The sequence below is a fragment of the Vipera berus genome (assembly GCF_964194415.1).
Source record: "Vipera berus genome assembly, chromosome: 3".
NCBI classification, from domain to species: domain Eukaryota; kingdom Metazoa; phylum Chordata; class Lepidosauria; order Squamata; family Viperidae; genus Vipera; species Vipera berus.
The window spans coordinates 49540033-49555946 of NC_138204.1; the positions used below are offsets into that span (position 1 = coordinate 49540033).

Here is a 15914-nt window from a genome sequence, read left to right on the forward strand (position 1 = left end):
AAGGTAGATATTTTCTCTGATCAAAGGAGTCAATTTGGCCATCTCAACAAGTTCCATATTTTTCATTAACCATTCTTCCATTGTGAGTAGTACTGAATCTTTCCATCTTTTCCCTCTTTTATTTTCCTGTCCCTTTAATACTTTAATTTGTAATGGCACTCTGAAATTACAGTCAGAATCACAATTCACATCTCCATAGTTACAGTCAACATCATAGTTTGGCTCACAGTATATATCGGGTCGGCAGCCTTAAACACCCAAAGAGCCACTTGAACCCGTTTCTCACAAAAAAGAAAACATTGGGAGCCACAAACCCCTTTTGTCATCTAAAATGAACACTGCATATATCCTTTTTTACCTTTATGCTATGTATAAAAAAACTATAGTGTGTTGCATTTATGAAATCAATGAACTGCTACAAAGAAAACAAATTTTTATGCCAGAGAAAGAGGGGGAGGGAACCTTTCTCCTTCATCCGAACAGGTGAAAACAATTTTAGTAGTTTATCTACCATCTTTAAATGCAGCATAATTATCCCCATACCTCATCTCTTAATTTAAAAAAAAATCAAAATATTTCATTAAATGTTCTTTACTAAAGGTCCAGTAAGGACAACATATATGCGCGCTCTCTCCCTCTCTCCCTCTCTCTCTCTCCCTCTTTCTCCTCTCTGTTTTTCTTTCTACCTCTCCCCCTCTCTCTTTTTCTCTCCCTCCCTCCCTCCCTTTCTCTTTCTCTTTCCTCTCCCTTTTTCTCTCCCCCTCTCTCCGATCTTCTGCTCACCTGGCCAGCTGGCCTCACACTGTTCTCCGACAAGCTGACAACCATTCTTATTGGGCTGGCTCTCTCCTGCCTGTGGTCTGCTAGTCCTCTTCCCCCACTAAGTAAGTAAAGGTTTGTGAGTGTTTGTGTGTGTCTGTGAGAGAGAGAGAAAGAGAGAGAGAGTAGCTGCTTTTTGCTTTCTGCTGCTTCCTGTGAAGACGCAGCAAGGGCAGGGAGCCCGCCCAATAAGCTTGTCAGCTTGTCGGAGAACAGCGTGAGGCCAGCTGGCCAGGTGAGCAGAAAATTGGAGAGGGAGAGAGAGAAGGGAAGTGCAAGTGCCTCTCTCTGTCTACGTCTCTCTCTGCAAATGGTGGAGGAGGACTGGGAGCCGCAGTAGAATGCTGAAAGAGCCACATGCGTGTTTTGTAAAATCCACGAATTGCCTGTACTGTTTGATAATAAAGAAAAAAATCCCTATGAAAGTCTGGAAGATTTGTTTCATTTGATTAATTTAATTCCAATTTATTCAAAAACACTTTCACTAAAAAATAACTGTCCCCATATCCATTTTAAACTTTCTTAACATCAGCTCCATGTTAAGCTTTTTGCTAAAAGTTCTTAAATCCTTAAAATCTTTTATCTTTATTGCTTTGTAATCCAGAAAAAAATATAACTCACCAAGTAGACTCTTATCCTGCTACTCTGAAAATCTCTTTCTCTTTATTTATTAGATTTTTATCCTGCCTTTATTACTTGAAAAATAATTCAAGGCAGCGAACATATATCATACTTCTTTCTCCTCCTTTTTTCCCTACAACAACAATCCTTTGAAGTCTATTGGACTAAGAGACAGTAACTAGCCCAAAGTTACCCTGCCAGCTTTTTTTGGTTGTAAATTAGTTATATCCAAAAGTGAATAAGAAATGAGTTATGACTGAACTTTTTGTTCATATAATTTACACTGTTGCTTGAGCTAGGGCAGGGGTTCCCAACCAGGAGGCTCACACCTCCTGGGGCACGAGATGATATTCCAGGGGGTACGAAAACCTGGGTTTTCAAAATTATAATGTATGTGCATAATTTGTTGCCGTTATTTTGAACTTTTGTAAAGGGTGCAAGCATATATCAGAAGCGTTCAAGGGGTGCGGGGTATAGAAAAGGTTGGGAGACGCTGAGCTAGAGGAATCCCTCAATTCCCGGCTGCTTGACTCATGAGCTGACTGCAAAAACTTCCACTTCTGCAGTTTACTCATGAGGAGCAGCTGTCTGGAATGCAACTTGGTAATTTCACAGTCTGTCTGGAGAAACCTCAGCAGGGTGACCAGGGCTCACCCTTTAGCCCCTGTTCTTCACCACAACGTCATCTAGTTCACCATAATTCACACTAGACGCTTCATATCATTCCAATTTCTAATCAACAAACAAAATTTATTTCGCAGAAAGGAGAATTAGTACAGTTATGGTAGAACCGTGCTACTAATTTTATTTGACCTTTTTCCCCCCAAGAAATTATGAAAGCAGGAAAGATTCCTGATAGTCCCAAAAAACTAACGTATTTGGCTATGTATTTAAGTAAATTTCTTTTCTCTGGAGAACTGTGTTTGAGACATTATATTCTGTGCAACATCATTGGCATCTTTCAGTCTCGAGAGACTATGGTATCGTGCTCTGGAAAGAGGTCCTAAAGCAGCATCTGGTGTGGCTAAAACGGCCAATTCGAGAGTGGCAGTCCCTTCCACACTGAGGTCAGATACAGTCTGTCCCCTGTCCAGCCCCCAGATTTTGCTGGTTCTGGGACTGCCTCTTTACCTCAGCCTGCCGCACAAGTGTCTCTTCGAATTGGAGAAGGCCATGCTGTGTCTTTAGCCTCCAAGCTGAGCAATCAGAGGTCAAGGTTTCCCAGATGTTAATGTCCATTCCCATTCCCAAGGCCTTTAGACCCCTCTTGCAGATATCCTTATATCGCAGCTCTGGTCTCCCTTTGGGGCGCTTTCCCTGCACTAGTTTTCCATACAGGAAATCTTTCGGGATCTGACCATCAGCCATTCTCACGACATGCCCAAGCCAGCGTAGACGTCACTGTTTCAGTAGTGTATACATGCTAGAAATTCCAGCACATTCCAGGACTGCGCTATTTGGGACTTTGTCATGCCAGGTGATGCCGAGAATACCTCAGAGACAGCGCATATGAAAGGTGTTTAACTTTCTCTCCTGCCGTGCTTAAAGGGTCCAAGACTCACTGCAGTACAAGAGTGTCCTCAGGACGCAGGCTGTATAGACCTGGATCTTTGTATGTTCTGTCAGCTTCTTATTAAGCCATACTCTCTTTGTAAGCCTGGAATGTGCAACATACTGTGCAGGATATATGTTTTGTGTCTTGGAAGCAGCTATTCATTTTTATGAATGCTGGATCGCATTGCAACATACACATTTCCCCCAAATTTTGCAATATGGATTGATAAATTTTATTTAATCCCATAAAGCATGTGTTATTATCTTAAATTTTTGCCATGGTGTAAGTAAATGCTGCTGTCTTTCTCCTTTACTTTCTCATCTGCCTTTTGAACTTTCTGCTTGTGTCATGAGAAATTCTGAAAACATTAACAAGATTAAACAAAGAGACGTTCAATATAATCTGCTCTATGCAGATAATGGGACGCGGTGGCTCAGTGGGTTAGGACGCTGAGCTTGTCGATCAGAAGGTCAGCAGTTTGGTGGGTCGAATCCCGAGTGCCGTGTAACAGAGTGAGTGCCTGTTACTCATCCCAGCTTCTGCCAACCTAGCAGTTCGAAAACACGTAAAAAATGCAAGTAGAAAAATAGGGACCACTACGGTGGAAAGGTAACAGCGTTCCGTGCGCCTTTGGCATCTAGTCATGCCGGCCACATGACCACGGAGACGTCCTCGGACAAGCGCTGGCTCTTTGGCTCTGAAACAGAGATGAGCACCGGCCCCTAGAGTTGGGAACGACTAGCACGCATGTGCGAGGGAACCTTTACCTTTACCTTTTTTATGCAGATAATATAATTTATTTTCTATGTCAGGCAAATTCATTTGTTATCTAATTTCAAAAGTATGTTGAGTTTGATATTCTGCTTGGTTACTTCATTATTTTTCTTCCATTTAATTATGTTCAATTGTGGAGACTGCCTAGGCAAATGCCTGCAGTTTTCTTGGCAAGGCTTTTCAGAAGTGGTTTGTCATTGCCTCTTTACTCGGCTGAAAAAAAGTGACTGGCCCAAGGCCACCCAGCTAGTTTTGTGCCTGAGGCAGGATTAGAACTCACAGTCTTCTGGTTTTTAGTTTGATGCCTTAACTGCTACATCAAACTGGTTCTGGTTACTTCATAACTTTGAGCAAATCAGAGTTGATCTGGTTTAGTAAACAATGAGCTGCCCAAATTTACAGATAGTAGTAAATTATATGGGTGCTAAAATTAGATGAAATTTGACGCAAATAGCAAACATACAGATTGAGAGATGTAAAGTGAGCCACACTGTGACAGAGACACATCATATCTCCAGTGATGGATTCTGAGTTGCCTATAAGTGTACAGGGAATAGATTTTGGGGTCACAGTGAGAATTTAGCAAGGATGTCAACTCATTGTGTGACAACTATGAAAAAAGCAATTATAAAACTGCCAGCATTGCAATGCCTTTATGCAAATTTATGATTTATCCACCTCTGGAATACTCTATCTCGTTTATTTACTAACTAGATTTATAGGGCTGCCCATCTCAAACAATGCAACTATGGGCAGTGTAAAATAAAATAAAATAACAAAATAAACAATAACCCCTCCCAGAGCCCACCAGCCACATAACATTAAAACATAATAATCTATATTCTATAGATCTATAGTCTATAATACAAAATATAAAAATGGCAACCAAGCACTATAACAAAACAATCAAAAGGAGACCCCAGTCAACTCCCCACTAATACCTGGGGAAACAGCCAAGTCTTAACAGCTTTTCTAAAGGGATTAGAGGCCTGGGTAGGGTAGTTCCTGAGAATAGGGTAACCACAGAAAAAGCATGCTTCTTAGGTCCTATAAGATGACATGATTTAAAAGAAGGAATCTGGAGTATACCCTCTTGGAATGGGTAGATGTTTTTGGGACAACACAGTCCCTCAAGTAACCCAGTCCTTTGCTGTGTAGCATTATAAAAGTGATGACCAATACTTTAATCACACACAGAAGCCTACTGGGAGCCAGCACAGCTCATGAAATAGCGGCATCATCACTCATAACTACCGGTACTACTGCATATTAGATCAACTGGAGCTTCCAGATAGTGTTCAAGGGTAATCCTGTGGAGAGTACATTGCAGTAGTTCAATTGGGAACTGTCTAAGGTATGATGACAGTGAGCAGGGCCTCCAGTCCAGGAACAGACATGTCAGGTGCCCAGTGTCTAGTTATGCAAAGGCCTCCCTGACCTCAAATGCTACCCCCTCTTTGAGCAGGACCTATGAGTCAAGAGAACCCCCAGATTTCACTCCAAGTCTGAACAGGGTAGTGCCATCTGATTCAGTACCAAAAATGGAAATCCTCCAACTCCTTGATCTAGTGCACACAAAATCCATAACCATTCAGTCTTGGTGAGGTTGACCTACATCCTATTCTTCCCCGTCTAAGACCCCCCCCCAAGAGGAACATAATGGAACTGGAAAAGGTGCAGAAGACTGCAGTTACAACAACCAAGGAATTCAAATATATTCCTTATGAGAGAAAGTTAGAATATTTAGGATTCTGTTTTGGAAAAAGGCAAAGGAATAGATACATAAGTGTATAAAATTGTGTATGGCATGGAGAAAGTGAATAGAGAGACATCCCCCCCCCCACAAAACATTAGGACAAGAGAGTATAAGTGGAATTTGATTGGAAGGAGAACAGAAAAAGAAAGCATTTCTTCATTTAGCATGTAATTCATAGAATTCATTACTGCAAGACATGGTGATTACCACAATTAGATGGCTTTAAAAGACAAATGGATAAATTCATGGTGGACAGGTCTGTTAATGACTGTGACATTGACAATTATATATGTGAATTTTAGAATAACCAGCTTGATTATTATGTTGTCAGCCAAATGAGGTCCTGCTAAAGAACATTACCATTTATTCCTTTGATCTTATAATGAACTTAATAAATACATTGCACATATTGCACATTAGGAATTTTATCCCCAGGAAAGAATGTTCTAAAGAATATTAAGTTAATTCCTCCAGACTGTGGCATTCCATATCACTACGATTTCAGCCATTTCATGCCTTTGGAACTTGTTATTCCTCATATAAATATTATCTATATGTCTGTTGTACAACATTTAAAACATTTAATAAGTATTCAGTTGCCTTATTGCTAAAGTAGTGGTTTAAAAAAATAACTTTTGTGAATATTAAAAATCATATGGCTACATATATAGATGGCATAATAGGAAAAATAAAGGATATTTCTGGTTATTTATTTATGAAAATATTTTTGAAGTCTATAGTTGCAAGAAAAAGTATGTGAACCCTTTGGGATTACGTGGAGTTTTGCATGAATTGGCCATAAAATGCGCTCTAAACGTCATGTAAGTCACAACAATAGAAAAGCACAGTCTGCTTAAAATAATACTACACAAACATTAGCTGTTGTCATGTTTTAATTGAACATAAGATGGAAACATTCACAGTGCAGGGTGGAAAAAGTATGTGAACCTTTGGACCTAATAACTGGTTGACCCTCCTTTGGCAGCAATAACCTCAACCAAACGTTTCCTGTAATTGCAGATCAGACCTGCACAACGATCTGGAGTAATTTTGGACCACTCCTCTTCACAAAACTGTTTCAGTGTAGCAATATTCTTGGGATGTCTGGTGTGAATCGCTCTCTTAAGGTCATGCCACACCATTTCAATCGGGTTGAGGTCAGGACTCTGACTGGGCCACTCCAGAAGGCGTATTCTGTTCTGTTGAAGCCATTGTTTTGTTGAATTACTTGTATGCTTTGGGTCATTGTCCTGTTGCATCACCCATCCTCTGCGGAGCTTCAGTTAGCGGACAGATGGTCGTACGTTTTCCTGCAAAATGTCCTGATAAATTCTGGAATTCATTTTCCCATCAATGACAACAATCCGTCCAGGCCCTGAGGCAGCAAAGCAGCCCCAAACCACGATGCTCCCTCCGCCATGTTTTACAGTGGGGATGAGGTTTTGATGTTGGTGTGCTGTGCCTTTTTTTCTCCACACATAGTGTTGTGTGTTTTTCCCAAACAACTCAATTTTGGTTTCATCTGTCCACAGTATATTTTGCCAGTAGTGCTGTGGAACATCCAGGTGCTCTTTTGCAAACTTCAAACGTGCTGCACTATTTTTTTTGGACAGCAATGGCTTCCTCCGTGGTGTCCTCCCATGTACTCCATTCTTGTTTAATGTTTTCCTTATTGTAGATGTGTCAACAAAAATGTTAGCATGTGCCAGAGATTTCTGTAGGTCTTTAGCTGACACTCTAGGATTCTTCTTTACCTCATTCAGCATTATGCGCTGTGCTCTTGCAGTCATTTTTACAGGATGACCACGCCTAGGGAGAGTAGCAACAGTGCTAAACTTTCTCCATTTGTAGACAGTCTGTCTTACCATGGACACATGAACATCAAGGCTTTTGGAGATACTTTTGTAACCCTTTCCAGCTTCATGCAAGTCAACAATTCTTGATCGTAGGTCTTCTGAGAGCTCTTTTCTGGGAGGCATGGTTCACATCAGACAGTGGTTTTTGAGACCAGTAAACCCAAAACAGGTGTGTGTTTTTAAAGGACAGGACAGCTGTCAGCAACACATCCAATATCATCACACTGATTGGAGTCAAGGGTGGCTCACTCCTGGCTCCAATTAGCTCTTGGAGAAGTCATTAGGCTAGGGGTTCACATACTTTTTCCACCCTGCACTGTGAATGTTTCCATCTTATGTTCAATTAAAACATGACAACAGCTAATGTTTGTGTAGTATTATTTTAAGCAGACTGTGTTTTTCTATTGTTGTGACTTACATGACGTTTAGAGCGCATTTTATGGCCAATTCATGCAAAACTCCCATGTAATCCCAAAGGGTTCACATACTTTTTCTTGCAACTGTATGTATTAATAATAATGTTATTCCTATTTAACTACCAGACACTTTGCTTCTAGTGACTTTAGTTGCAGAGAATCAACAGAAGAATTTCTTTTATGTTAGAACTTATGCTTCAAGTTCCTAAAATGCAGAAATGTAATTTAGTCATATATTTTGATAAAGCATGTTACAATTGTAAATAGTATTCAGCATGATGTATATAAGCATTATTAATAATAAAGCAGGCTCAGGCGTTTGAAGAGTAGTGCTAAATATGGCATTTTACCTGCTTTTACTTCAAAAGCAGTTTGTTTAAGAAGTATAAAATTTAGAAAATACAAACTGCATGTAGAGGAAGTCTTAACAAAATTACTCAGAATACCAGATTGCCACTCTATTCAGCCTATATCTTAATCAAGAGTACACTCTCATTGAATGTTCCTTGATTGGTGGCAAGTATAGGAACTGAGGTATGTTTTCTTCAAACATTCAAATCAAGTCTTTATCTAGAATGATTTGTTTTCAATGTTTTTCTGAACTATTCATAAACTCACAAATCACAACAGTTGCCTTTGTATGTTTTGCAATCTGTAATTTGTTTATAATAATCTTTGAATCTAAACAAAAAGACACAACTAATCCCGTTAACTTTGATTTAAAATATAGATTTAGTTTATAAAATGTTTTATCAGTCAATTTTGTACCCAGCACAATTTTACTGTGCTCTAGGAGAATAACTGACTTTTTTTTACATTTTGTGAAAACATATGAGTACATATGTAAAACCTAGAACAGCATGATGCCGGTTAGCTTGCATTTGATATTCATGCTATTTAGCCTCAGTATCTGCAAAATTGTAGATATGTTATATAGCAGATGCAGAAGAGCAAAAAGGATAGGATATACATTTGGTCATGGAAAACAACTTGCAAATAGGTATTAATTTCATACATAATTAAATAAGTAGCAATTCTACAATTTAAATTGGGTATTTAGGTATTGTGTTGAGGGCTTATCTCTTTACCATTCTGTGACTGAAAATCTTCTTTTGTTTTTATAGGAATCTACAGGCAGCCATTGGAGCATACTATGATTTTGAAAGTCCAAATATCAATGTGCCCTCCATGTCCTTTGTAGGAGATGTGACTATAGGAGAAGGAGAATCCATCCCTCCAGATACCCAGTTTACAAAAACATGGAGGATACAAAACACAGGTGGTTTCTGAAAGCCTCTTCTCTATGTTTGTGTTGATCTAGCTTTCTTATATATATTTTTCTAGAAATACAATATTTTAGGCCAGTGATGACGAACCTTTTAGAGACCGAGTGCCCAAACTACAACCCAAAACCTGCTTATGTATTGCTGGGTGGGCGTGGCCCATTGGGTGGGCGTGGCCCATTGGGTGGGCATGGCCCATTGGGTGGGCATGGCCCATTGGGTGGGCGTGGCTGTGGTGGGACTAAAAAGTTCAATCAATCAAATCCAACTTTGCGAGATCTTTTTTTTTTCCTACAAGAAGTTGAAATTGATTGATTGATTGAACCTTTTTTTTTTTGTACATGGCCATGGAGGCCTAAAGTGAAAAGCTTTTATAAAACCCAGCTGAAGGTCTAGGACTGGGGTTACGGCGCGCATGCCCACAGAGCGGGCTCTGCGTGCCACCTATGGCACGCCTGCCATAGGTTCACCACCACGTTTTTAGGCCGTTGGTTTTATATAATGTTTTACTTGCTACTTCTGGGCACTTGTATTTATGGCTAAGTTAGTGCCATCTTTTCTCAAAAGAGGATGGGGGAAGGGATTGGCTAAATAATTCTGTGTGGATTCTAATAAGATGAAGGTTTCATCTTATACTTGCAAATTTATTTATATTGTTATGTTATGTTGTGTTGTCTTATGCTGTGCTACACTGTACTATGTTACATTCCTGTGGTTTTCTTGGCAAGATTTCCAAAGTAGTTTGCCATTGCTTCCTGACCAGCTCAAAGTCAACCAATTGGTTTTTTTGCCTAAGATGGTACCAGAACTCATATTCTCCCAGTTTTTAGCTTGAGATCTTAGCACTACACTAAATTGGCTCTCAGTATTTGCAGATAGGCAGATATAAACAGACCTCATATTGTTGAAAGGGAGAACATGCTTTGATTTATTGGCTCTTTATCTTCGTTGGGAAGTTTTGTGTAGCAGAGATCACATTTTAAGTCATGTTTCTGCAGGAATATTGACAATTCAAAAGGCACACAAGCTTCAAAATACGCTTGAAAATGCACGCTTAAATTTATACATAAATTTAACATTCACCATGTTTATGAAATGGGTTTCTGTGGAGGAGTAAGGGACATCACATTATTATATTATGTAACTTGCATCATTGGCATAGTGATGTCATGAAATAAGACATCTGTGTGGATTCTAATAACGCCTATGTAGCAGATCTTTAGCATTGTTTGCATCCTTGAGTTTATATGTGTGGAAGATCGATTTAGAAGATTATATGGTTTTTTTCTTACCATCTGGTATTGAGTGGAGAATTCATTTCACTTTCCTCAGATTGCTTACACCAGGGCTTTTCAACCTTTTCACCCATTGTACCACTTTTAGGATATGGCAACATCCGAGTACCACCAGTTGCCTAGCAAGGTGTCAAAAACTTCATGACCAAAAAAAAAAAGGAAAAAAAGTGATGAAGTACAGGTAGTCCTCGACTTACAACAGTTGGCTTAGTGACTGTTTGAAGTTACAACGGCACTGAAAAAAGTGCCCCCCCAAGCCACAGCCGAGCAAGACACTTGCCTGCCTGCCCAGTAGCGCTGTTCCTCCTGTCCGAGGTTTTCATTGTTGTGAGCATTTCTGTTGAGAATTGGCAGTGGGGGTGGGGTGGGGGGTGTTTGGTTTTTATTCCCCCCATCTGCTGGGTGGTTGCAGCAGGTTTTGGTCACTTCACCCTGGGACCATCATAAATATGAATCAGTTGCCAAGCATCTGAATGTAAATCACGAGACCCTAGAGATGCTGCAACATTCTGGGCTCAGAAGCGCCAGGATCAGCGCCGAGCTCCAGTTGGAGCCTGGCACTGATCCTGGCGCTTCCACTCAGCCCTGACAGCCCTGCAGCTCCAGCCATCTCTCGCTCAGGCTTGTGCGGTGCTGCCACTGGTTCAGCTCATTCCCTTCCCCTGCTACCACTTTTCTAGGATGGTCACGTACCACCTGTCAGGTGCCAATGTACCACAGATGCTACCCGTACCACTGGTTGAAAAGTCCTGGCTTAGACTCACTATTACCAATCTGAGGAACCCTTTCAACATGGTAACTATTGATTCTCACTGTTATTTTGACTTCCTGAAGCTTAGTTTCTCTTTGTTATCTGTATTGAAAGTAGTCATGATTTGGTAATGCAGTAGGAAACTATAGAGAATGAGCCCAAACATATACTGTTATGTTGTACATGTGGCTTGGATTGCTAATGATTCAATATTCACACATTCTAATGTCTATTAATATCTATTTTGATCCTTTCATTCCCTTGATATTTATAATTTTTTTCAATTACAAAAATATTTGGTTCAGAATTTTTCCCGTCTTAAATTAAGTATAAATAAATATAGTTAATAGTTTTGGATTTTATTTTCCTGCTTTTTTTTACTTTATAATGGAGAAAACTCTGAAAATAGTCACAAACGGCTTTAAAACATTAAGCTGTAATAGCTTACACAACATAAAAAAAAATCCCTGGAGTTAACACTATGATGAAACTTTGGGAAGAGATTAAATGAGATGAGATGTACTAGTCTTTAGGGATATGATTATCTGAGAAAAATTAGATCTGATGCAAGAGAAATAACTTTGCTGACAAATATTGCAGTGACAGGATATAACTTGAACTGCTGAATCTATGAGCTTATTATATACATTGTGGAAGACAATTATATTACAAAATATATACAATTTTAAATAAAATACGTTATTCATATAAAACATTAACTTTATAGTTTCTAAAGTGAGAAACCCTCATGACTGGACCTGATTTTATAACCATTTTTTATCATGATCGTTAAATGAATCACATGGTGATAAATGCCAATCCATTCTTCTAAATGGGTGGTTTTCTTTTTGAGCAAAAACTGCTGGAAATTAACAAAGATCATTGCAAATTGGGGTCACGTGACCATGGGATGCTGCAATCAGTTGTAAATGTGACTGGTTGCCAAATGTCCAAAATTCAGTCATGGGATTGGGGGGGGGAGGGAGATGGTGTGACATTTTACAACAACCAGAAGTGCTTAACTTTCTGAGGCAATCATAACTCCAAATTGTTGTTACTGTAAATGACTGGTCATCAGTCAAGGACTATGTATTTTCTCCAAACTATGTAAGTTTTGTTCTTTTGATATTTATGTGTAAACTTAATAAATAAAAAAGGCTTATAGGAAAGCAGGTTCTGGGAAACTAGGGAGGTACTATGTTTCTCTTCATTAAATATGTTGTAACAGAAGGTTGGACTGCCATCTGACAGTCAACACTATTCTGCCGAGCATCCTTATTGAAAAGCTGACTGACTTGAATTTTCCCCCTCCATCTGCGATTGGATTAAAGACTTTCTGAGGGACCGGCTACAAACACTGAGGGTCGGGTCTGTTTCATCCACCCCCCTGAAGCTTTGCACAGGCTTGCCACAGGGCTGCGTGCTTAGCCCCTACCTGTACTCACTGTACACATACGATTGTGTATCATCCGACCCATCCACCACGATCATTAAGTTCACAGGTGATACCACCGTAGTGGGTCTTATTACAGGTGGAGATGAAACAGCGTACAGCGGGGAGGTACAAAAACTATCCTTATGGTGTTTAGAGAACAACTTGCACCTGAACATTGGCAAGACAAAGGAGATGGTGCTAGACTTTAGAAGGAAAAGAGAGGAACCTGTCCCACTTTACATTGGGGGGGCTGTGTGGGGAGAGTCTTCTCCTTTAAATTCTTGGGAGTCTACCTCTGTGAAGATCTTACCTGGAAAGTCAATACAACCCAGGTGGCCAGAAAGGCCCAACAGAGACTCCACTTCCTCAGGGTCTTGCAGAAGAACAGGGTAGAACAATGACTAATGACCTTCTTTTACCAGTCTACTATAGAGAGCATCCTCTTGCACTGTATTGTGGTTTGGTATGCTGGCCTGACAGCTGCGGATAGGAAGATATTACAGAGGGTGGTGAGCACAGCACAAGACATTGTGGGCTGTCCCCTGACACCACTGGATGACATCGCCAGGGCTCGTGGCCTTGGAAGACTGAGGAAAATTCTCAGGGACGACACACACCCTGAGTCATTCTTCAGGCTGAAGAACAGCTTCTATCCGTAGGCTGTCAGGCTCCTGAACGGGAAATAACTCTATGTATGATTGACTTGGAAGGCTGTGTTCTGTACCAGCCTACTACCGGCCCTGCAGACAAGGCAGGGACAACCCCTTTACAAGAAGGCAAGAGGCTGGAACTAAGCCTGCCAAATTTATGGACACAAAAGCAAACAGAGCAAAAACAAGACACGAACCATGAAACAGGAGCTATTCAAACGGTTGCCTTCAGCAAACCAGCCCTCCCACGCATTCCCCTTTTAAACAGTTCAGGGTGTGGCTTCTCTCTGCCTCCTTCCGAGGTGCCCCATTGCCTTCCTCTGTTTACTCCTGATTGACTGCCTCCTGCGTCGGGCGTCCTTGAACAGGGCCAGCTGTGGGTCATCTTCATCCACGCTGTCAGGCTCACACAGCTGGGTCTGCGTCGTAACCAGGTGGGAGGGACCTGGCTGAGGGCTCTCATCAGCAACCTCTCCAACACCCCCCTCCTCCTCCTCTGAATCGTCCGACCCAACTGCCGAACCCACAGGCTGATCCTGAATCACAACAGGCTGGTGTGTTGTACAGTTAGCTCACATGGTGTAACAAGATGGTGGGTTTGTTGTCACTGTGAGTTGTAGGGCGGGCACGAAGGGAGGCTCGGCCAATCTCACTGTAAACAAGTTGTACTTTGATAAAGATTCATTCATTTGATTCTTTAAACTGAATTCCTGTGCTGAGCAAAAGATGGGTTGAATGGCCCAAACAAAACCCTTGTAGATGTGTAGATTATTCAGGCAGTATTGAATGCTTCATGCATAGATCGAAGTACATACACTTCATGCTCATTTTGTAGGATTTTACTTAATATACATAGCTGAAAGTTCACATTGTTTTCCATCTCAGAAATTTCTATAACTCAGAATTAGCCTTATTTTTGTACCTAAATTATATTGCCAAAATAAGTTATTTGAAGATGTATTTTTCTACTAACCTAAGAAAGTTAGTATCTTGATATAGGATTCCTATATCTATCTTTTCTGTATTTTTAAATCTACCCTATTTATTTTGTATTATCAATAAATTGAAGACCATATGTTATTGTAACCGATGTTTATATATATTATGGATATTTTTACAGCTTTATCAAAACTATTCTTAATTTCAGTTTAAGAAATATTTTTAAGGTGATGAATGGGGTCAGATAGATATCATTGTAAGTTCAGTGGATGCTATTGGTGTATTCTTTATTTGTGAACTCGTCCCTTAAAAAGGATATTGAATAACAAGAATGTTGACCCAAAGTTTTGCAAACCTGGCCATTACATTAAGTACAGTATGCTACTTTTAATTAATTAACTGATTAAATTAATTTTAGTTGTGCACTTTTCATGTCAAAGAAGCCTTGTTTCTTGTATCAGCAGTATTCTTTTCAATATAATGGTATGTTTTTATTCAGTTTATAGTAAGAATGGGGATCAATTTTGTTTCAGACAGGTGCAATGGAACTGTGCAAAATAATCTGTCTTTTATCTGACAGTTACTAATCTTTCCTTGATTATATAATAAAACAATGCACGTAATGGGAAATGTATAATCAGATGCTTATAATATTTTTCATGATTGTAACAAATAACAAATGCTTTAATGCTACATTTGTTAAACTTAGGGCCAGAAGCATGGCCACCAGGAGTTTGTCTCAAGTATGTTGGGGGAGATCAGTTCGGCCATGTGAACATGGTGATGGTCCAGTCGTTGGAACCCCAGGAGATTACAGATGTCAGCGTTCAGATGTGCAGTCCCAGTACTGCAGGAATGTATCAAGGACAGTGGCGGATGTGCACTGCTACAGGACTTTATTATGGAGGTAAGTACTACTTTCTCATTTATGATTTTTATAAGCAGAGTTTGAAGAAATATTAGTGCTGCTAAGACTGTTCTGGTTTATGTCAAACTAATCTTTCTTATTTGCTACAGTCATGCTTAGTAAGAGATTGACATGTCAAAGTTAACATCCTTTTTTAACATATTGTGTCCTACTAAAATGGTCTACTTTTACTATGAAAATACAAGCAGCAACTACAATTGGGATGTTGAATGAAGCAATCATTAAGCAAAACACCCACATACTCACTTCGCTCAACAACTGCAATCCCACATCTCCCAGTTGTGGTCATCAAGTAACTGGATGGGATATTAAGTGAATGGAGCAAAAGAATTTCCTCCTGAAGGAGGGCAGGCAGTTCCCCTTCATGTGCAGAAGGTAACAGGAACAGAGCTCAGATGGTTTTATAATATGTTTTAATTGTTTGTTGTACGCAGTCTAGTGTCACCTTGTATAAGATGGGTGGCCATATAAATTTGATAAATAGAACCTATTAAAATGAATGAAGAAAGCAGTTTGAAGGCCAACAATTTAAGAGGAACTGTTTACAGAATTATATTCTACACGAACTGTTTTGTTTTTTGGCAAAAGCGACACCAAAAAGTATTCTGCGCACAATATTGTTTTCTTTAAGAGATTGTGATACCTACCGGTACTTCAAAGATAATCTACAGATTCTCTTTTGGCAACTGCTTTTCCAACAATAGGGAAAATATATGATCTTTACAATAAAAGTATTTCCCCCCCCCCCCCATGGAAATGCTGTTGTTTTGGAGAAAACTTTATTTCTTATTAAGTCATTGTTTCTTTTAAATATCTATTGAATAACATTCCTCCAG

The 15914-nt window shown here is 39.8% G+C and overlaps 1 protein-coding gene across 3 annotated transcripts in view; it reads left to right on the forward strand.

The window, feature by feature from the left end:
• The window catches only part of ILRUN (inflammation and lipid regulator with UBA-like and NBR1-like domains), a 53340-nt gene that overhangs the window by 14998 nt on the left and 22428 nt on the right, over positions 1-15914 (forward strand). For all 3 annotated transcript variants that reach the window (XM_081324520.1, XM_081324521.1, XM_081324519.1), the window contains exons 2-3: positions 8922-9076; positions 14860-15057. In XM_081324520.1, coding sequence (XP_081180646.1) covers positions 8922-9076; positions 14860-15057 — 353 coding nt within the window. The remainder of the gene's footprint in view (positions 1-8921; positions 9077-14859; positions 15058-15914) is intronic.